The sequence below is a fragment of the Lagenorhynchus albirostris genome, chromosome 5 (assembly GCF_949774975.1).
Source record: "Lagenorhynchus albirostris chromosome 5, mLagAlb1.1, whole genome shotgun sequence".
Lineage (NCBI taxonomy): Eukaryota > Metazoa > Chordata > Mammalia > Artiodactyla > Delphinidae > Lagenorhynchus > Lagenorhynchus albirostris.
Genome location: NC_083099.1, coordinates 97283668 through 97308171, shown reverse-complemented (window position 1 = coordinate 97308171; position 24504 = coordinate 97283668). Strand labels below are relative to the sequence as shown.

General features: G+C 39.7%; 1 protein-coding gene across 1 annotated transcript in view; it reads right to left on the bottom strand.

The window, feature by feature from the left end:
• ABI3BP (ABI family member 3 binding protein) overlaps positions 1-20124 on the bottom strand; it is a 263443-nt gene extending 243319 nt beyond the window's left edge. Inside the window, exon 1 of the mRNA XM_060150668.1 lies at positions 19988-20124. Within this exon, the coding sequence (XP_060006651.1) occupies positions 19988-20066 (79 nt within the window). The 5' untranslated portion in view covers positions 20067-20124. The remainder of the gene's footprint in view (positions 1-19987) is intronic.
• Positions 20125-24504: the final 4380 nt, after the last annotated feature.

Here is a 24504-nt window from a genome sequence, read left to right as displayed (position 1 = left end):
CAAATAAATAAATAAATATTAAAAAAAAACAACAAAGTGTGTCTTTTCAAAAAGAATAGGTATATGTATATGTAAAGCTGAATCACTTTGCTGTACACCTGAAACTAACACAACATTGTAAATCAACTATATTCCAATATAAAATAAATTTTTTTAAAAACCAAAAAAACCCACAAAAACCCACCAAGGTATCTCTTTTCAAGTGTGTAAATCAGACTTACATTGGGTCAAAGCTGAAAGAGGCAAACAAACAAAAACAGGCAAAAAAGTATGTGGCAGTTCAATTTAGATTGTATAATTTTAATGGGTGGGTTACGATGACTCATGAATACAAGATACAGGAAAGGAGAGAGATAAGAGTAAACTTTATTGAATGTTTTTTCTGTGTGTACCAGGCAAACGTAGCCAATTTCCATATTTTATCTTATCTCATAAGAAATTACTGTGAATTTCAGCAAATTAATTTACCTGTTACCTTTTAGGAAAGATTGTCGTTTCTAAGAAAACGGATCTCATATTTTTTTAAAGAAAGATACCTATCAAGTGTAGGCCAATCTCTAAGGTGTAAAGGTGTGGATTCAAAACTTATCTGATTCATTCCTATTATACAGCTCAAATTAACAAAAAACTGACAATATCACGTTATGGCAAAGATGTGGAGCAACTGAAAACTTCATACTTTTCTATAAAAAGTACTATAGCCACTTAAAAAGCAGTTTGGCATTTTTTAAAAGTTAAATATACACTTAATATATGACAAAGTAATCCCACTCCAAAAGAAATGAAATGTATGTTCATACAAAGACCTGTAAGTAAATGTTTATAGCAGTTTTATTCATAACTGCCCTAAACTAAAACCACCCAAATGTCCATCAACTGGTGAGTGTGTCAACAAATTGTGGTCCAGCCATATAATGGAATACTATTCTACTAATAAAAAGAATAAACGACTAATACCAGCAACAACGTGGATATATCATAAAAGCACTATGCTAAGTGAAAAAATCCAGACAAAAAAGGCTACATAATACATGCTCCTATTATAGGACAGTTTGGAAAGGGCAAAACTGTAGGGACAGAAATCAGATCAGCAGTTACCAGGAGCTGGGACTTGGGGGAAGGAATTGACTACAAAGGAACATGGAATTTTCTGGGGTGATGGAAATGCTTTAAATCTTGATTAAAATGGACAAAATATTTCTCGGATAGGATGAAACAATGGGGTAGACAAATAGGAAAGAGAAATGACATCTTTATGGTGTGTTTAAAATTTAGAAAGGTAAAAAAAGCCATTTGTTACATTCCTCTAGATTAAGCTATAACTGCAGAGGACTATTTAGTAATTAGCTGAAAGTATGTAATGTTAAAATAAGTAACATTTAACTTTAGGGTGCAGAGTGGAATATCAGGTATCCCAAGAAAGGTGCACTCTGGAACGTCAAACCTGCCCTAAATGTGGTTTGAGGTCCAATCTCTGTAAGACAGAACAGGAACAGTGTTTGCAGACAGTCTGGACAAAAAATTTCTCCTGTTTGATTAGTTAGTCACTTTTATTTTTTTATGCGGTACGCGGGCCTCTCACTGTGTGGCCTCTCTCATTGTGGTGCACAGGCTCCGGACGTGCAGGCTCAGCGGCCGTGGCTCATGGGCCCAGCCGCTCCGCGGCATGTGGGATCTTCCCAGACCGGGGCACGAACCCGTGTCCCCTGCATCGGCAGGCGGACTCTCAACCACTGCACCACCAGGGAAGCCCAAGTTAGTCACTTTTCTTATATTTATCTGAAGATTATTTAATAATAGATATATTAACAATAGTATAGGAAATTTCTTAAAGAACATTGGTGTAATTATGTTGCCTAAGGAAAAAGAGAAATAAGGATATTGAGAAAGTAAAAAATGTTTACATTTGAATGTAGATAAAAGCTTCTGGTCTTTGGAAGTTACTTCCTTATTTTATTAAACCGCAATAAAACAAAACTTTTGCAAACAAGATGACAAAATTGAACCTAGAAGCACTACGCTCCCACTTCCTAATGAATGAGTCTAGAAGAGCAATGTCATTTAAGAAGTAAGCCCCACAGCTGCCTTGGAGGAGAGGGGCCGGTGAGGATGAAGGGGTCCTACACTTCACGGACAGAGTGGGAAAAGGATTCTAAAGGGGTTGATTGCAAGCCCCAGTCGTGACTTTTCTAGTAGTACACTGCCTGTTTGGATGAAGGTTTCAGATCTGACGCACCTTTTTGCCTTCCCTGACTTTTTCTTTGCCCACAGGATCCTTCACAAGTAGAACGTGCTTCAAAAGCCTGAAAGTTTTGCTCGCTTAATTAGGTGTGTTCATCAAGAGTGGATAAAGCAGTGGTAGGAAATGAGTTGTTTTTACTGCTAAAACAGCCCTTCCTTGGTAACTATGATAAATGCTCTGGGAAGGTCAAGTCCATGGTGCCTTGAATCTGCATGAAAGCAAGGATCACATGGGGCCTTGTGATTCCCTGAATGATGATACATATTGGAAGAAGACTCTAGATCCAGACTGGAGTTTGTTCTGGGATGAGGGGCTAAGCAGGTCCCTTGTGGCTTGTATCATCCAAGTAACCCAAGTAACCCTGATATTGACTGGCCAAGGAACTAGCCAACTGGATGGAAACTCCCTACCTAATTTTATGTTTTTGTTACATGCTTCCTTATAAGGTCTTAGTAACTGACAATAAGTGCCTGTGATTTTTCTTTGTAATCATTTTATAAACAATGGTATTTTTCAAGGGAGCCAATGAGTTCAGCTTAAAGCCCTAATAGCATCCATTAATGAAGTACACTATAGGTAAAATATAGTTAGAACATCCTGAATGTTCTGGGAGAGCCCTAGTTTATGAATATGCCATCTATTTCTTCAAAAATATCTTTATATTTACCATGCATTCTGGTTTGGGGTTAGAAAAATTTGCTCGCCCTCCATAGACAGCACATATAAATTCCCCACATGAAGTATTTTTTAAAAACTTAACACTTGTGGAAATGCCATAAAAATTTTTCATAATGGCAGAGAAGAGCCTGTTCAAAGTCTGTTCAATTCTTCCAAGCAAAATAAATCCCCTTTTTCTGTATGCCCCATTTCAGCTTTATTCATTCCTCAGTTACAGCCTTTACTACATTGTATTATCCTGTTTAGTTCATCTATTTCTTTTGCTATGATATAAACTCAAGGACAGTAACCATTTTTCTTCTTTGTAACTTCATGCCTCCTACTATAACATTAGATGTTTATAAAATGTTTGTTAGTTTGTTTTTCTGTAAGAGATAAGAAATTTCACAAAGACCTAACCTGAAGATATAATTACATGGAGAAGCTTCAGCATGAGGTCAAAGTTAGGGAAATGAGAGCCTGGCCTGATCCAGGTTTGTCCCAGGAGACCCATTTGCTCCTCAGGGGAATTCAGGGATGTAGGTTAGCTACAGAGTGGATCTTGGATCTGGTTCTCCTAAAGCTGTCTTGGGTACAGGTTGACTCTTAAATGATAGCAGGACCAATACAGACCCACCCTTGGCCTAAGGCCAGCCCTGAAATCACCTCTGGAATGAATGACAAGGCCATTTACCAAGGCCTTGGAAAACGTGGTCCTTAAGCCACTCTAAGCTACCAAACATTTTCCATGATTACTTTAAAAGGTTATTTGTTCACATATTTTTCCAATTACTCTTTGGTCAGCACTTATGCCGAGCTTTTTGTGGTCCTGGAAAGGTAATTGATCCAAAAATTCTCTTTCAGAATTTATTTCCACTTACCCTTTGCCTGTAGGCAAGACTATATTTTCAAAGCCATATGCCAATAAAGACTACATTTCTTATTTTATTTTTAATTCCACTTAAATATTCCTTTAAATTATAATAAAAAGGGCAGCAAATACACTTCCCTTATTAATTACCTAACGTTGCACTATAAATTAGCCCAAAGCTTTGTGGCTTCAACAATGATAGCATTTGGAAGGAATGCTATTGTGGCTCAGGAAGGAACTTGGGAACAGCTGGGTTAGGTAGATACGACTCAGAATCTCTCATAAGGTTGCAGTCATGATATTGTCCAGGGCTGCAGTCAGCTGAAGGCTTGACTGAGGTTGGAGGATGCACTTCCAAGATGGCTCACTCATATGGCTAGCAAATTTGTGCTGGCTATGGGCAGGATTTCTCAGTCCCTCACCATGGGGACCTCTTCACAGGATTGCTTGAGTATTCTCATGACATGGCACCTGGCTTTCTCCAGATTTGGAGATTCAGGGAAAGAGCAAGGTGTGAAGTGAACTACAATGTCTTTCATGACCTACCCTCAGAAGTCACACATGTTCACTTCACTTCTTCTGTAGATAGAAAGATATGCATGCACAGGCCAGCCACAATTCCATGTGTGAGGGGACTATACAAAGGGTAAATACATGAGGTGAAGGTCATGTTGAATTGTGTACTTCCACTTTTAAATTTTTTGCACCATATCAAAATCAATTACATAAACTGTGTATTCACAGCTTAGTTATGAAGTTTGAGATTTTTCATGAACCATCTCAAAGGCCTTTTTGCATGTTTTATGTATATGGTGGTAATCCTTCTAGCCACTCACTTGAGGCATCCTAATTCTAACTCAGTGAAAGGCATCTGCCTAGACATGTGGTTCTTAACTTTCATTGGCTCTTAGACTTTTTGAGAATCTTAATATCTAAAGACCAGCAGCGCCCCCCCTCCATGTACATACCCACAAATGTGCTATTTTACATACAACTGGAAGACTTTTATGGACTCCTGTAGCTAAGAAAAAGAACTCTAACTTGCAAGCAACATACACAATGTTTTCAGCTGGCTGCCAAATATAAAGGTCACAGCTAATGTTCAACAAAAGGCTGATGCCCAATATTAGCTGAAAGACTGGCTAGTTAACAAGTCTATGTAAGTCAAAATAACAGAGGACTTTCATGTGAAGTACCAAATTCACCTTTTGTTTCACAGTGGTATTTTTCTTAATTGACCTGGTAAAGTAAACTGTTCATACTTTACAGTGGGCTATCTTGAGTTTGGGTTACACTTAACAGACGCTTCAGGCTAATATTAGGCATTAACTTTAATATACATATACACAAAGAGAATGACTCACTAATATCTCATAATGTCACCCAAACCTTCCAGAGTTAAACATTACTCACCACCAAACAAGGTTAGTTAATGGTGAATGCTGTTCATGCTTCAGCTAGCAATGCAAAAAAATGGTTTCTAGGGCTTCCCTGGTGGTGCAGTGGTTGAGAGTCCGCCTGCCGATGCAGGGCACACGGGTTCGTGCCCGGGTCCGGGAGGATCCCACATGCTGCGGAGCGGCTGGGCCCGTGAGCCATGGCCGCTGAGCGTGTGAGTCCGGAGCCTGTGCTCCGCAACGGGAGAGGCCACAACAGTGAGAGGCCCAAGTGCCACAAGGGAAAAAAAAAAAATGGTTTCTAAGTATAAAGCCAGACAGAAGTTCATCACAAGAACTAGAGCTCTCACTGTCTGAAGCTAAACATTTTCTACAGTCATGTGTCATATGCTGAACAAATGAAAAGCACAGGTTCTCCAAATTTATAGAATTATAGTAAGTTAGCTAATTTCCTCTCAGCCACTTTCTTTGAATTAGTGCCCTAGTGCTTGGTACTGGTTATATAAACAGATCAGTTTCTATAACTGTGTATTTCTCCATACAGTTAATCTCATCAGAATCATCAGTGACAGTGTTTAACATTCAGATGATCAGACCTACTAAATTGGAATCTGGTGTGACTATAGTAAGGCTAAAGGGAGTGAAGGGCGGGGTTGGGGGAGGTAGAGCTCTGCATACTTAAGATTCACTAAGTCAGTGGTTTGCAAAACATGGCCCCAGCATCAACAATGATGAGAAATGTAAATTCTCTGGACCACTCCACCTCAGGTCTTGAATCAGAAACTCTAGGGATGGGGCCCAGCACGCTGAATGTTAACAAGATGATTCTGATGCTTGCTCAAGCTTAAGGACCACCGCACTCAGTGATTCCTTACTCCTCAGTATAGTTTGAGAATGATCATCTCCAGGGTTGTTAAACAGCTGTATCTCGATAAAACAAAACTCATGGGTTTCTTTTCCTATTCCCATCTAAATATCTTCTACAACCAGGCCTTGTGGATGGATGTAGGCTGCAAGTACCATAAAGGAAGAAGGGTAGATGGGAGAGAGACCTTAGAAAAAAGCAGATAAATGGAGGTACATGTTTCTCCATGTTGTTTGTTTAAAGAAACAAACAAACAGTCTCACAAAATGAGAACGTCCCTAGAAAGAGACATCCCTAAAAGGATCTTGACTCCGCTAATGCTTATCTTTTAATGCCATTTAAATTATTTGATAACATAACTTACAGGAAGTTTATTTAGTGTTAACATCTGTGGTTCCTTTGTGGTCTATGAACCTCTGGCCATGAAAAGGAATGTTTGAAATGGATGTTTCTGGGACACCAGAAAAACCTTACAGATGACATGTGAGCCATGGGTTATGATGACTTTGGAAAACACTACAGTAAATATTTGTTGTCTTAATTTTCTGACATAAGTGAAACAGATGCTTGGATTGAATGGCCGGTGAAGAAGAAGTGTTATATAATGCAATTCCGCTAACAAATCTAGGGTCTCCTAAAACTGAATGGTGTTCTTTGTACACAGCTGGGAAAGGCACCTGAAAGTAGTTGAGAAAGCACTGACACATTGGTGAAAAACTGTGAAAGTGGGACTTCTTGCCAAGAGTATGTGGAGAAAGAATTTTGACTAACCTAGATATGAAGTATTGTTACTTCTTTAAGTGATTCAAGGATATTTTTTATTAGTTATTCTGGTGATTCAGTTGTAATATGAATATTTTAAATTTGAGTTACTGTTCCCCAAATAGGATAGTAAAAACAATCACTTGCTCTAGTGAAAGGCTGTTTATAAAGAGTTTTACAACTAGGTTGTTCTGCATTAAGAACAAAACTCTAAATCACACTAATACCAGTATGTTAATCAATCAAAAATGAATGGTGAGTCACACCACATTTAATCCATTCTAGGACTTTCATCTATTTCATATTTATGTTTCTGATTTGTATTACAAGGAGAACAAATACAACAATGCAGCATGGCACATACATGTGTAAGCACATAAGCCTGGATCTGGAAATGTAATTTTATATATCTGTATGTATATATATATATATGTATATGTATGTGAAACACCACCACTGTGATCCAGTTGCAAATTAGAGGATCACATTTCATGGGGACAGTTGACACAGAAACTCAGTTTCATGGAAATGTTGGCTACAAATCAAATGAAGAGAAACATGGCATTCACACTTAAGAGCCAACTCGAGCCACTGGAAAAGGCAAAGTTCTCTGCAAGTTCTTGAAAATATCAAACACCGACAGCTACCCTGGAACAAAAATCCAGGAACAAATAAAAAAATGACCTTACAAAATAACACTATGATATCTTGCGTTTATCATGCATATGTTATTGTCATAAGTCATGGGACATGCTAACTTATGCCATATTCAAAACCATTTAAGAATGAACTCTGGTGTTAATATACGGTATGGTTTGTCTCATCTGGTAGGCACAGAGCTTATCAAATTAATGTAAATTTGTGCTTTTTGTAGGCTTGCTGATGCCAAGATAAATGATCAGGAAACCATGATATTTTCAATCAAGTGGAATGTTTAGCATGACATAGAAACACCCTTTCCTGCCTTGAAAAAATATACAAAGTGTGCATTGTCTTCTGAAGGGCGGCTTCCTGCTGAATCCAAATGGATGAAGAGTCAACTGTGAGGTGAGGTCTAGGGCCAAAGTGGCCAATGGCAGAGGTTGGGGGTGGAAGCCAGAAGAATGTTCTGAGGACTCATGGTGTTGAGAGAAGAGGGAAAGAGGAAAGGAGGGAATTCAAGAGGAAAGAGAGAGAGAAGGAGACTGAAGGGAAAGAAGGATTACGAACAAAAAGAGGGAGGACAGAAAAAAAACAGTCTCATTAGGGGACTGATCAGACCAACCCAGTACCTGAGAGTTGACCAACAGACCAGGCATCCAGGAGAAAATCAAATCACACAGAACCACATCCCAAGCATATGTGGAGGAAAAAATGACCAAGGACCATGATTTGTGCTCCCAATTCTTCCACACTAAAAGGTAAATCTTCTCTGAGCAAAAGCTTCCAAACCCCTGCGGGAGAGCTGGCCGGGGGAACAGGAGCTGCTGGTGGCAAGAATTATGTTTAAAAACCCAGAGCTTGGGGGCTTCCCTGGTGGCGCAGTAGTTGAGAGTCCGCCTGCCGATGCAGGGGACACGGGTTCGTGCCCCGGTCCAGGAAGATCCCACATGCCGCGGAGCGGTTGGGCCCGTGAGCCACGGCTGCTGAGCCTGCGCGTCTGGAGACTGTGCTCCGCAACTAGAGAGGCCACGACAGTGAGAGGCCCACGTACCGCAAAAAAAACAAAAGAAAAAACAAAAAAACCCCACAGTGCCGTGGCTCCGGCCTTCAGGCCCTGGGTCACTGTGAGGCTGACACCCCACATGCCCAGACACATGAGACTCTGACTTCCAGCAACAGAGCATTCTTTTAGTTCAGCCTCTTCTCAGGAAATGTCCAGGAGACAAGGGTGTCCAGATCCTTCTTTAGCTGCCAGGGCAGATGAAGAGTTTTCAAAATTGTGGCTGGCCTTCCACATCTCCTCTTACTTAGGTTAAGAAAATTACTACCAAAAAACCCATTAAAGTCACCCTAGTATTATTATTATTTTTTTTAACATCTTTATTGGGGTATAATTGCTTTACAATGGTGTGTTAGTTTCTGCTTTATAACAAAGTGAATCAGTCATACATAAACATATGTTCCCATATGTCTTCCCTCTTGCGTCTCCCTCCCTCCCACCCTCCCTATCCCACCCCTCCAGGCTGTCACAAAGCACCGAGCCAATATCCCTGTGCCATGCGGCTGCTTCCCACTAGCTATCTACCTTACTACGTTTGTTAGTGTGTATATGCCCATGACTCTCTCTCGCCCTGTCCTAGTATTATTATTTATTAGTGGAAGCTAAAAAGAGAACTGGTATTTTTATTATTCCCTTTTTTCAGGGAAGCAGATCTGATGTTCAGAGAGATCAGGTCACTTGCCAGGCTCACAATGACTCCAATACTTTACCCACTAGCCCCTATTGCCATTTCCCAATATTTATCCTCCCAATTCATAACAAAACTACAGTTTAGGGTAAACCTCAATGGCAGAACATGGCCAGCATCACTTTCCTTCTAATTCTAGTAAAAGTATGAGTAATTAGAGTATTATTCTGTGACAGCAGGATCATTGGGGTAGTTAAAGAGGATGAGCCATGGGCTTCCCTGGTGACGCAGTGGTTGAGAGTCCGCCTGCTGATGCAGGGGACACGGGTTCGTGCCCCGGTCCGGGAAGATCCCACATGCCACGGAGCGGCTGGGCCCATGAGCCATGGCCACTGAGCCTGTGCGTCCGGAGCCTGTGCTCCGCAACGGGAGAGGCCACAACAGTGAGAGGCCAGCGTACCGCAAAAAAGAAAAAAGGGGCCCTTCTTCAGATCCTCTGATACCTGATCCCAAACTTACTGGATAGAGATGCTTTAACTCCATCTGGGAACGTGAAAGGAGAAGAAAACTCTGTCCTGAATCCCTCACTGGCATATCTGTAACAGCACTGAATTCCAGAGTTCTCTGCCAGCATGACTTTGGCAGTCACCCCAATCCCCTCCTTCAATGACAGAATCTGCTGCTCTCAGAGAAGGAAGGCCTGTTAAGACTCGCATGCCCACACACGTGTGCACAGCGGACTCTCAGCAGGGTCCTTGGAAAACCAGAATGTTTTCTTATCAGCTAACAGATTGGAAAAATCAAAGGATGGCATTAAAGGAGGAAGGAAATCTGAAACTCCACTTTGGCATCTTGGAAGCAATGTACCCCTAGCTTCATCCTATCAGGGGTTCATTCTCCACTCAGAGAGATCTTTCATTTTATTGGAGACACAGCAGAATACACTTCAAAGATGTTTCAGATTATAAATCATCCTACACGCTCATAAATTACCCTTAACGTAAAGCAGAAAGAAGATGGGCTGGAATGTATATGGTAACATGCACAATTAAAGGAACAATTTCCAAAGGCAATTCACATAACTCGGACCTTTGGAATGGGGGACATTGATTCAATGTTTTCTCAACTCGTATTTTGCATTGACTGGGATCATAGGGTGCTTTTTCTTAACATATTACATAAATCCATTTTTTCTTCTTTATGTACATAGGTATCACTTAAAGCTAGTGCATGACAACACAATGGAATAGCTTAACTCCTGCAGATTTTAAGAAAATGATCTTTGTGTGGCCAACATATATTAGTTTTAAATAGAACTAATTTCAAACTCCTGAAAGCATGAAATGTCTAAATCATCCTTATAATCCTAATATGATGATTTTTAAAATTATTTTCTTTTTAAATTGTATTTCTTTTTAAAGTTAATTTCATTTTTTAAATTAAAATATTTAAGTATGTCACTCCCCCTCCACTGGTAACCACCAGTTTGTTCTCCATATCTGTGAGTCTGCTTCTTTCTTGTTATATCCACTAGTTTGTTGTATTTTTTAGATTCCACATATAAGTGATATCATATAGTATTTGCTTTTCTCTGTATGACTTATTTCACTTAGCATAATGTCCTCCAGGTCCATCCATGTTGCTGCAAATGGTAAATGCCATTCTTTTTTTACGGCTGAGTAGTATTCTACTGTGTGTGTGTGTGTGTGTGTGTGTGTATGTGTGTGTGTGTGTGTGTGTGTACCAATAATATTAATGTGATTTTTTTAAAGTTAATTGAATGACAGAATAAGCAAATGTAAGTCCAGTTCTGAAAAACAATCAGCCATAGCTTCTCAGATCTAACCTCTGAGATTTTGTAAAAGTAGACATTTGAACTTACATTCTAACACCAAAAACAAATGTTAACCTGAATTTTAAACATTTTCTTATTTTATTTGGCCTGAGAAGGAAGTTTAAAAGTTTTCCAAATAATGCTTCAAAATCCAGGAACAAAGTAGAACAAAAGAAAAATCACCTTTAAGTTTGTTTTAAAACTTAAATAATAAAATAATTCACTTGCAGCTTTTAAATTTTACCCTGCACTCATCCAGAAAGATTTATGAAGCACTTACACATGCAAATTTTCAAAACCTGTAGATCAGTGGTCCTCAACTCTGGCCACATTAAAATCACCTGAGGAATTTTTAAACTCTCCCATCCCAGACCAATTAAATCATAACTGAGTAGAGGAGCAGAACAGTACTGATATTTTTGAAAACTTTGTTATTCTAATGCACGGGTTACAACTGCTGAGGATAGATATTATCGTATTTATACTCATAGCTAAACTTATTTTAAAAGTAAACACTGAGTTGCTATATCATAGGTGAAACTTAAGTTAGACCTCAATTTTCTCTAAAATTAATTTCTAATCTGACCAGAAGGTGCTTGGACTGGGTGGATTTGGTCTGATTTTCTAGTGTATGGCTTTAGATGTATAGTCCTTGATTGGAGAACAATAATGAAACTTCTATGAAGGCATCACATCTCCTAGCTCCTTTCCAGAATTCCACAGGGAGGGATGTTAGCTGACTTCACAGCCTGCTACACTGAGAAGGCCTAAAAACCTCAGACTAGCTTTAAGGCTCCCATATTTCTACCAAAATCACTGGGAATATAAGTCAGGGTTTTGTTAGATCAGGGAAACCTACAACACACTATAAAAATCTCACTGTGGAAAGTTCTTGGTGGGGAACCCAAGCGAAAATTATGAGCAGTGGGGTGGGTAAGTCCTGATTCAGTCTTGCTGTCCACAGAACTTTTACAAAGTAGCCTGAGGCCTTGAAGTTTACCCTTCTCACCATGTACCTCCCAGGCCTTTGGGACACCCCAACACAAGAAGAGACTGTGGGCTATTCTCTATAGAAAATACTCGATAGGGTATTCTAGTATTAACATTCTACAAGGTTCTGGGTGTCATATTAAGGATATAGTTTGTGTACAACCTAAATTTTGTGTTTTGATTCCTAGGGCATATGGAAGAATTGTTGTTGTATTCATACCAAAAAGGAGCTGAAAGAAGCTCCTTTAGTTTAACAAGTTGTCTCCATCACATCCACTGCTAGAACTATACTTTCATCCTCCAAACAAAATTTTAATTCAACCTATAGCAACTCCTCCAAATACTGGAAGAGCCACTCAGTGATGTTTCAGAAACACATTTTATGGAGACTGTATCATCAACTTCATAGGTGTTAATTGCTTAATATTTGTACATTTTGTCAAAGAGACCTTTCATTTTGTCTTACGTTTTCTCTTTTTAGGAGATGATGGCAGCTGAGTCTTACAAGGAAGGAAAGCTTCTATTTTGGGGGCATTTACTTTGCATACTGCTCTACATGGGATTGACCACACTTGAGGAATCCAGGCATTGACTGGCCTTTTATATACAGAAAATAGGGTCCACACTGAGTGCTGAATATATACCTTGAGTCTTCGTAGTAGTGAGATATTTACCTCAATTCTCAGGGATTTCCTACAACAACTCCAACCATGGAGGCAGACAAATTGGTTAGTTTGCCTGCTGGGCATCTGCCACTAAAGGCTGAACTCTGTGAGAAGTAGATGGGGTGTTAATGCCCAAACCAGTATATTTTTCTGGAGTTAGATTTCCTGTATTAGTTCCACTATATCATTTACTAGCTGTGTGACTTCAAGCTGCCATTGGCCATTTTGTGGTGGGTAGACTCTAAGATAACCCCCAGTAAACCTCATCTCCTGTTATTGGGTAATCCTCTTGTGTGACAGGACCTGGAAGTTGCTTCTATCCAAGAGAATATGGCAAAGGTGATGGGTTGCCACTTCCCTGATTAGGCTGTATTGTAATTTCCGTCTTGCCTGCAGACGCATCTGGACTTGTACACCTTGATGAAGCAAGAGGCCATAATAGAGAAGCCCATGTGGCAAAGAAAAGAGGTGACCTCTGGGCAACAGCCAGTATGGAAATGAGGCCCTTAAACCAATGATCCTCAGGGAACTGAACTCTACCAATAGCCACAAGCACTTGAAAGGTGATCCTTTCCCAGTTGAGACTTCAGATGAGACCTGAACCTGGCCAACACCTTTGCTGCAGCCTTGTGAAAGACCATGAAGGGGACGACCCAACTAAGCCAGACTCAGACTCCTAACCCACAGAAACAGTGAAACAAAAAGTGTGTGATTCTTTAAGCTGCTAATTTTGTAGTAATTTATCATGCAGTAGTCGATAACATACTCTTTACACTTAGTTCCTCAACTGTGAAATGGGGATAATAATATATATTCCATAGGCGTAAGGATAAAATGAGACAATGTATATAAACACTTAGCATTAAACAGCATGCCTGATACTTAGTAATATGGTTGTTGTAATAGTCTTTAAATGTTATTTTAACAGAATGTACGTATTTAAACCATTGTTTTTCTTTTTTTAGCGTGTTCATTCTTTGGCTGATACTATTTATTTTTATATTTTTATTTTACTACCCTCGTAATGTCTCACATTATTTTTTAATTTTACATTTATTCTTAGATCACTTTCATTAAGTTCATCTATTTACTTTCCATATTCTCCCTTGCTTTTATACCTGCTTTTATAAATGGCAATCAGGAATCAGGCAAAAGGGAAATCATTCTGAGGATGGTGACCCAGATAGAATAGTTGGTCACATTTGCTTAATGCCCCTCCCTTCATTAGACACCTCACTTTTGTCTTAGACAAATATTCTGTCAACACACATTAACCTATAAAAACATTTTAACTGTCTTTTCTATAATACAGTATCAATGAATTCGTCAATTCTCAAGTGCTACCCTGTGCCTCATTAACTTTTTTTTAATATATTTATTTATTTATTTATTTTTGGCTGCATTGGGTCTTTGTTGCTGCACGCAGGCTTTCTCTAGTTGCAGTGAGTGGGAGCTACTCTCTGTTGAGGTGCACAGGCTTCTCATTGAGGTGGCTTCTCTTGCTGCGGAGCACGGGCTCTAGCCACACGGGCTTCAGTAGTTGTGGCACGTGGGCCCAGTAGTTGTGGTGCACAGGCTTAGTTACCCCGCAGCAATGTGGGATCTTCCCAGACCAGGACTCGAACCCATGTCCCCTGCACTGGCAGGTGGATTCTTAACCACTGCGCCACGAGGGAATCCCTTGCCTCATTAACTTTTGAGAGCGAGAGATAGAGACTAAAATTCTTTAATATTTAGTATCTCAGCCTGATATAGCAGTCTATAAGACCAAACTAAACTAGTGAACATGTAATTAGCACAGAGACGCCTTATTTTTAAGCACTGGGTTCTAAACATGATAGTCTTAGCATCAAAAAACTATATTTGATCAACTTTTACATTCCTAATACAAGTTTCTTTTATCACAGGGGCTGGATCTCATTCAGTTTTACCTAGTAGACAGTGCTTGAATAGACAAACAAATCTATACAACTGCCAAGAAACTAGAGCTGTAGAAAATGCTAAAATAATTCCCCTGTGGTTTTCAGACTTGTTTGTTTTCTTTTAGCAGTGGAACCATTTTTTCCTAACGTACTCTTTAATACAGTCCCACCAATATATAAATGTATACTACTCAAATAAAAGCAGAAATCCACCCATCAGGGTTCTTTGCCCTCCCCACTATTCCTCCCCCAAACTCCTTGTTCTAAGATGGAAAAGACCCTCCCTGGCTCCTTACAGGTATTAACTACCCTCTGGAGAAAGGGACTGGGTCACTGGAGTGACACATTCTTGTTTTGTCCAAGTGAGGTTGGGAGTGCTCCGAGGAGAGTGAGAGCTAGACTCCAGGTGAGTGGCTGGAAAAGTTTAGAGGAAGACATGAGCCCTCTTCTCCAAAGACAATCTGCTACTTCTGCTTTGTAATCAATCTTGGGGAGTCAAGACAGGTAGAGACAAGGAAGACACAGTCACATCCAGTGTGGACTCAGTCTTGGCTTCCCCTCTGGGTACTTTAACACCTGCTGAGCTCTGGCCCCTGGAAGTGGCCTGGGCTCTGGCCATGCTGCTACCCCTGTTGGGAAGGCCCTTCCACTACTCTCCTCCTTGCCCCAATGTATGTGTGTCGTCCAGGCTCCTACTTGGGTGCCTTATCCCCTCATAATTTTTGACCCCTCTAGTCTGGATTGGGCCCTTTCTGATTGTTCTCAAAGTTCTTTGTGCTTCAGCTAAATCAGAGGATGTTCTCACTCTAATGTAATTATTCCTTTACAACCCTGTCTTCTCCATCAACTGGTCAGGAAGACAAAACCTTGTCTTCCCAGCCTCAGTGCTCTGCATATACATGGAATACAGTCTGTTACTTGAACAAATTAATATATCTTTATGTAGAGCAAGGAACTGATATTACATAGAAATTAAAGGTATGGTCTTTTGCCACTTGCTGGCTGGATGACTTTGGGCAAACACTCTGAGGTACGATTTTATCCTCTGTAAATGGAGAGTAATAAAATACCTGCTTTACGAGAGAGAGGCATGGACATATATACACTACCAAATGTAAGGTAGATAGCTAGTGGGAAGCAGCCGCATAGCACAGGGAGACCAGCTCGGTGCTTTGTGACCGCCTGGAGGGGTGGGATAGGGAGGGTGGGAGGGAGGGAGATGCAAGAGGGAAGAGATATGGGAACATATGTATATGTATAACTGATTCACTTTGTTATAGAGCAGAAACTAACACACCATTGTAAAGCAATTATACTCTAATAAAGATGTAAAAAACAAAATACCTGATTTATAGGGGAACTTCGAGCATTTAGTTAGTTTTCCACATTAAAAATATTTAGCCCTAAATTACCACAAACAATATGAGCTCAAATAATGTTATCTATAATAACAGTGATGAGTTATTGATAGCTATGGGAGTTACTGTTATTAACATCATCTGCCCTGTGATTTTTTTTCTCCTTGGAGTCAGAGATTTCTACCCTGTCAGGTAAGAACCTGAGGCCAAAAGCCAGCTACCTCTTCCCTCTGCACTAGCCAAGAGTCACGGCCAAGAGCCTCATTCCCTCGGGCCATCTGATCACACTTGTATTGGAGATGCTCCTCTCTGGTTTTCCTCACACCTACATCAGGAGGACTGATAAAGCTGCCTAGAAATAGTAGCCTTTGCCTGCTAACTGACTGCAATTTTCCAAACACAGGAGTTTCTGCAGAGGTGTGTCAAGCCTCTCATGTCCCATTATACTACCTACATATTTCTCTCTGTGGTTTTTATTTCTGCCTGTATGCCAGGGGAAAAAAAGTTCGATGGTTCCAAGAATAAAGAATCCTAGGGGTATCTGGAGCATAGGGGCTTTCAAGGATATAAAACAATGTGAGAATTCTTCAGAGCCTGTATTATGGTCTAATTCTCCTCCTGAAAAACAAGTTCAAGAGGATCTCTCCTGGAGGATCTGTGAGGCTTTATCAGTCCCCACAGAAAAGCTGATCCTAGGGCAAAGGTGCAGCTTTCCACAGAGAAAAGCAGTGTTTAAACTTGACAGTCAAACATTCGGTTGAGGAAGGTCGGGCTGGAAAACAGTAGAGTCCTTCTCTCATTGTCCTGCAGAGCAACACAGCTCCCTTGCCCCACCTTTCACCAAGAACATGCCACCTCATTTGCTACCCTCCCAGAGGTTTGTCAGATAGTCTGGACACAAGATCACATATTATTTGGTGTGCATATTTTTTTCGGTATTGATATACTTTTCTGCAACCCAATAAACATTTTTTTGAATACCTGTTATATGTCAGACCCTTTACTAAAAGTTTTGCAACTCTTACCTCATTTACTCCTAAAATACTGTAAGACGGTTATCATTATTCCCATTTTACAGATAAGAAAACTGAGGCTTAGCAAAGGTAAATGATTTGCCAAAGAACATAGTCATCAAGGGGTAGGGAGGAGAAGAGGTCCATTAATAATACTCTCAGACTTTAAGCTTTTAAAAAGTAACAAAGACTTGCAGTATCTTATTTTCTATAACAAAGTATGTGGCTATGTATGCAAGTATGCATAAGACACGTAAGAAGTGATTTCTCATTTAAAAAGTAATTTCTTTTCCCTATAAATAGTCAGCTGTATTTATATTCATCAACTATACGCCACCTCCCCCCCCCACACACACACACGCAGCAGACAGGTTCTAGGGAAAATGTGAAGATTAGGATAATGTTTAAAATCTTTACAAGAAACCTTTTATTCAAGGGAAGGACAGTATTCACATGTACACTACAGAACTTAACTCCTAAGATTTGGGTCGGAACAGAGCAGAACACAGATATCCAGTCAGGAACCTGGGATCCAGTCCTGGTTCTGTCATCAATGTGGGAAAGTTACTAAATCTCCCTGTATTTGGGTGCCTCCATTTGTAAAATAAATGGTTATACTGGTCAATGGTTCCCAAATATTGACCTGTGATGAAGTTTTCATCAGTCTGTGGTAAAATGAGAAAAATAGAACAATGGACTTATTTGTATCAATTCATTTGTTTTATAAATCTGTTAAAATGGTTAGCTTTTATGAGCAATGGGGGCTTCCCTCCTTTGAACATTCTGACATGGCATAATTCAAGTATGTTCTCTATAATGGGACCTTGATATTAAAAAAATATATGTATTTTTATGGGTCCATAAATCCAAAGATCTGGGAAACCCTAGCCTAGGTGATCACTAACATCCTTCCTAGCTCCAAAATTCTATACTCTTCTTAAATGACAAATGATATTTAACTAACTCTAAAGTAGGAAGGAAAAAGAAAAGAAAAAACCTTTTATCTCTTTTTTTTTCTTATTTATCTCAGTATTTCCCCAAATGTGAAAAATAAGCCCCTGGCAAGATATAATAGCTATTCCACTAGAAAAAGGACTCTTAGTCAAACGAGTTTGGGAAACAATGGGTTAAATAGGTGGGACAGTTTTCTTTACTGAGAAATTTTCAGAACCTGTCAAGTTCTAAAGTCTGTTGTGACCCCACCCCAGAACAGAAAAAAGCATGAATCCTCCCCAAGTAATTGATGGGGAGAAGATGCCTGCCCTAAACCCCTTTTGAGGACAGTATACCTATTCCTGGAATGCAGTTTGAAAAAAGCCAACTTCAGCTAAAAGAAAGTCCCTTGGTAGCTTCAATGATAAAGAAAAAACTTAGCATTAGAGACAAGGAGACTTGCCATTTATTTTATAATTATATTAATTTGATAGTTTATTTTCAAATTACTGAACCTATGGATATTTTTTAAAATTACAAAAGAAACCTGGATGAAAATACTTCAGATTAAAGTGCAATGAACAAGACAAAAGTTCTGTGGCTGTTTCTGACAATTTTTTTTTTTACCATAACAAATAAAGGAAAATTGTGTCAAGAGATTTGCATCTAGTGATTGCAACATGATAATTAAAGCATTTGGAATTTGCAGAAGTCTGCAGTCACAAAATTATGGCTCTCATCCCTACACAGTAAATACAAGGTAAAATAAAAACATTTGGAGGTATTAAGCCTGAGAAAAACTCCAGACTTTTCTGAGATGGTGGGTCCTTGTTAAATATTTTAGCAGTAGGAACAGTTAATTCTGAATGCTTGTGGCTCATGACTGATTTATTTAAACACTTTTACTACGATCAAGAAACAGAATACTTGATAGAAGAGAAAGATCTAGTAGTGTATATTTTTATTTTATTTTATTTTGCAGAGTTATCGTAGAGTTGAAAAGGTTTACTCAGCCTTTTTTATTGCTTTTTATATCATCATGTGAAATATCAACTAGCCAAACCCTTCAGCTTTCACGCTCTGGATTCAAGTTTCACTTAATACACGGAAGAGAGAATGGTTTTCACTTGGGACAAGATGATCTTGGAGCAAACTACCCAGAGGGAGGACCTAGCAGGATCTTTGGATATTCTGACCTGAACAATCTTTCTTTCCGACTCTATGCACAGCAGGGTTTTGACAAGCTCATGGCTCTGCATTGCCTCTGATATTTTCCATCATAACTGTATGAAAATTCCAGCCTGTTTTTCCTAATCCTGCTGACTACAGCAGTCTGCAACCATAAAAAGCCTTCACAGACCTGAAGTTGGCTTGGAAAAGTGCCTCTGCAAAGGAGCAAAAAACTACCTGCAACATTTATGTTCAAAGATAGGAGAGAGGTAAGCTCTTGTTTTGGTGCTGATGGGCTCAAGAGATTGTTTTTAGCGTCTAAATTAAGACATTTTCATTTTCTTCTGATGACATTTGTAAACAAAATACCAACACTAAAATGAGAGCAATTTAGCCAGGAAAAGGAGTGTCATGTCCAGCAGATCAAACCCTCTTCCAAATTCCACCAGAGAGAAGTGTCTATATATCAGCACATGACCGTTCTTTGTCGGTGTGCCCTGCCTAGAATCCTTCAGCCTCCAAGCTAACAGGTATGTGTGAGGTTTACACAAAAGATTCTAGGTTTCAAATTAGCTTCTTTTAAACCTTCAGCTAGCACTGATTTAGTCTCTGAGGAGGGGGATAAAAACACCAGACAAGTCTTTTCAGCAGACTATGTAATACCCATCTATACCATACAATTCAATATACAAATACTGTAGTTGAAGCTATACCATTCAAGCTACTGTGAACATCTGCTAAATCTAATAAGAAGTTGGTTTTCATCTTTTGCAATAAAGAGATCCAACTGAAAATTAAATAGAGGGGGGTGTGGGGAAGCAAAAGTTTAAGCTACTTCTCCACACATTTGAATTCTGACTCTCCGAGAAGAACTCTATTCCCCCCATCTGGCAAAGCAGATCACATTTAATACCAACATTTAAAAACTAGTATCTTTTAAACATTATTTTGAAAACATAAAACATCAGAGCTACTTGCCTTTTGGCAATTTCTGTGCATTTCCCAGGGCTAGTGCAATACTTCCACAGAGAAGTAGACACCCCAAGCTGGAGAGCATGTTGCATTTGCCACCTCACACGGGGAGTGATGCTGGTGGGAGTCCCGCAGCCCTGGAGCTGCATTTAAGTGGACTGTCTCTCGGTGACAGAGGAGGGCGGCTGCACTTAGCTATGCTGTGGGCTTACTCACAGGGGGTGGAGACAAAATGACATCACACCCTTTCCCACACACACATCAAAAAAAAAAAAAAAAAAAACGCACAGCAGCAAAAACATATCATCACATTTCCTGCTAGGTTGTAACTGTCTGTCTCTTCTCTTCCCTCTATGATATAAAACTTGAAATTATGGTCAAACTATATTTATGAAAGAGAAAGTAGTTGGGCAATTTTGAAACATGTGATGAACTCTTTTTAAAAATCCAGAAAAGACATCTTTAAAACCATTGGAACATTAAAAATATAAAATGAAACCTTATTCGGAAGGAAACTGTTTTTAATTATCTGGTAAACCAATCCAATTCTTCTTTCAAAGGGGAGTAAGCTCATAAAAATTCACTTTGAACCATTTGGAAGTTCCAATATCATGAGAAACTTTTAAGAGTAAGTCATTGGCTACACAGCTATTCATTATATATAATATACATGCATGCATACATAGATATACACACAGATATATATTGGGTTGGCCAAAATGTTCGTTTAGGTTTTTCCTGACTGATGTTACAGGAAAACCTGAACAAACTTTTTGGCCAACCCAATACATATGGATATTCTATAGATGTGGAGATATAGAGAAATCACTATCACTAATTGATCCCCAACTCTGGGACAGGCTCTGTAATAGTGTCTTTACCTACATTATTGCATTTTAATCCTCACAGTGACTACACAGGAGATCTTGTGTTATCTCTGTTTCACCAGTGAGAAAAAACTGAGCCTCAGAGAGGTTAAGAGTCCTGACCAAGCCAGCGTATTCTAATGGTTAATAATTTGGATGGGCTTTGGAGTAGAACTGGCTGGGTATAAACTTGGATGCTATGTGCCTTTGACAAATTTCTCCGTCTATATCTCATCAACACTGGTTACATTTAAGGGCTTGCTCCATGCCAGGCACTGATCTGATCAATTCACATCTATTCATACGTATTCCTTAAAATAACCTAGGAGACAGGCATTGCCATCACCCCCATTTTACACAGAAACTGGCCATAGGGAGGTTAAATGAAAAGCCCAAGGTCACAGTGCTAGTAAGCAACAGACCCGGCATTTTAATCAGACATTTTAAGCCCAGAGCTTCCACTCTTCACGACTACACTTTAAATTCAAAAATAGAGATGACAGTACCAATTTCACAAATTTGCTAGCAGGACTTTTGGACAGTACTTACCATAGTGCCTGGTACACAGGAAGCATATCATAAATGATAGCCAATGAAAACAACAAAAATAATGACAATAATAAATCCCTCAATTAAGCAGAACTATGATTCTAACCCAGGTACATCCACCTCCAAAGCCCATGTGTATCCTCTCTCCCTCTACATCACATGACCCCAAATACAGGCATTGCTGGAATGACTGGGTTAATAAAGCACTTTAAATGTTGTCATTTAAATCAACTCTTTGAAAATAGCTTATTTCATGCGGTTGCTGTAGCTGAACCAAAACAGTAAAAGGGAAATGGAATAATGGTGGTCCAATGAAATTCTAGTCAAAAAACTTACTAAAAGAAAAAAGACACACTGAAGAGATGGCCCCGTCCTCCAAATAAAGCGTGAGAAGGCACACTGTTAAAGTCATTTAGAGCTGGCCCCGGCTGAGCTTCCAGCACAGGAATGCTCGACGGGATTGGGTTATTTAACGGGTCTTTTTCGTCTCTAATTGTTTACTTGAATAGGCAGCTCTCTCAAACCCCCAGTTTAGACATTCATCCAGCTGGCACTGCTGATTCTACTTCTATATCCATTGCCATCAAGTTAAGCCAGTGAGGCCACTATGTTAGCAGGAAATGACAGGGTTTTTTTCTTTTTTTTGAGGGGGGTAAAAAAGAGCAGAAATATTGGGGGGGGAAAAAAAAGAGGCTGTTCTTTAAAACAGTGTGAGAAGCCGGCCGGAAGGTTAGGTAATGGAATTCAGGAATCAGTGTCTGCTTGGCCTGTGGGCTAAATCAGGTCTACATTAGCAATTGTTATTTGCAGATTGGAACTGACTGGGGGCTAATTAAACAAAGGTCAGTCTCTGATTAGTATTTTGTCAGAAAAAGTTGGTTGCATTACTATAGCTAGTGGGACAATGAACATTCAAGGAAGACCCTGAAAGTATAGAGGTCTCCTGAGATCCTGAAGGAGGCACGTCCTAAAGAAACGGACCACGTCAGAGAAGGCATTTTACCTTCTCAACAAACAAAAAGTTTTCTGTCATGTCAGAGTCTCAGCCCCAACAGGAGGTACACAAATAGTCCAGAAGAACTGTTAAGGGCCTTGCTCATAGAGGAAAACATCAGGGCTGTGGTCATGTAACCACTGGAGGATTTAAGGCCATTTTTTAAGGAAGAATTACCTTTGCCTGTGGGTATATTGGAGATGATGATTGTCGAAGAATTTGCACACACACACACACACACACACACACACACACACACACACCGTACATCTCCCAGGTGTCACAAGAGAGTGCCAAACCTAAGTCCTGGTTCAAATGCCTCTGCAGGCACCTGTGTCTGTGTTTACCTGGAAATACAGAAATGTGAAGCTCTGTTTGCGAGATGTAGAATCTCAGATTGAAAAAAGTTGTTTTACACATTTATTCAAAGCCCATAAGAGTGTATAACACCAAGAATGAACCCTCATGTAAGATATGAACTCTGGATGAGGACAGTGTGTCATTGGAGGTTCATCACTTATAACACATGGTAAAACCTCTGGTGGGGGGATGTTGGTAATGGGAGGGCCAGGGGTATGTAGTATATCTCTCCATGTGCGGGAGCCAGGGGTAGGTGTTTGGGAAATCTAAGTACCTTCTGCTCAATTTTGCTGTGAACCTAAAAATGCTCTAAAAAAATAAAGTTTATTACCAAAACCTTTTGTTGAAAGAACATTTAGGAAGAACTTCTGGAAAATCCCATAAACTATACTTGTATTTTCCCTCTGTTCTGTGAAGGCAGGGGACCGTGCCTGTTTTTGTCTATCACTGTACCCAGTAACTAGAATCTGATAAGAATGCTCTATGTTAAGATGAGTAAGGGTCAGATGAAGCAGAACCCCTCAATTCCTCCATATTGTCTAAAGGTATCAAGCCAGAGAAAGCTAGACTATGACTTGGAATGTACGATTGTTGGGGAAGGGAGGCAATTCTCCAAGAGTCTCTCACATTTCTGGATGTCCTATGAGAAGAGGCACTGATTCCCTGTGCTCCAGACTACCTTTTCAATGATGTTGCTACAGCAAACAGCCTTGGAAGAGAGAATTTTGTTTACTGATTCATGTAATAAAGATAAAGTCTCCCTCTGGGGCAAAGGGAACACATGCTCATTGTCTATTATCAAAGATTCAAGTTCCCTAAGCTTGGGTTTCCTTTCTTGTAATATAACCTGTGGCATGTTTTTAGGTATCACCTGTACCTCTTGGTGTGGTCCTGTGGAAACTGGGGTCCTAGAATGAGCACAGATGCTGATATTCAGGCTACAACTATTGCTGGGTGTAAATAACTGTCCTTTGTCTTTGACCCAGCATCCTTGTGTCTCCTGCAAGCATCCGTGAAGTGTGCGGGTTGGCTTGCACATACGGTAAAATCCCAACCCTTCACAATTCTTGACTTTAGCATTGACCCACTCCATAATATTTTGTTAGGTAATCTTTTGTATAGTGCCATTACCTACATTCAAGTTCACAGTAAGAATCAGCCACGAAACTATCGTGCACAGTTAAGAGTGCTGCCGACATTGCTTATTAAATCATATAGTACCCTCTTTAGAAAAGCTCTGGGGGAAAACCTCTGTTCTTTATGTCCAAAAAAATGTAATCTTTTTTCTGATCAGCTGCATTTATTTTGTGACATTGTTCTCTTTTTGCGTAGACCATTAGAAAACCAGAACCAAATGTGTCCCCCACCCATATTAAGTACATATAGGTCTTTGCAGTGCACATGTTTTGACATCATCCCTGGCTTTTTTTTAACCCCACCCTTTTTTCTTGCTTATTTTACTTAGAGTCGTTATGTGGTTTTCTAACTTGCTTTCATTTTTTTCTGGAACAAGGTGAAGTAATAAACAAACCCCACACTGGAGTTATGTCAAAAATATGTGTCAAAATAGGTGAAGTGGGAATCTGTGAATGTGCTCTCTGCTTTCCTTTTCTACACAACAGTAAACCCTGATGGAATTCTGGTACAATGATTGTAGAGCATACTTTCTTTATTTATATTTTCTCCTTGGGAAAGTGGTCAAAAGGCAGGTGGATGCCCAGAACACTACTCGTACTTTTCCGTCATTTTATGTT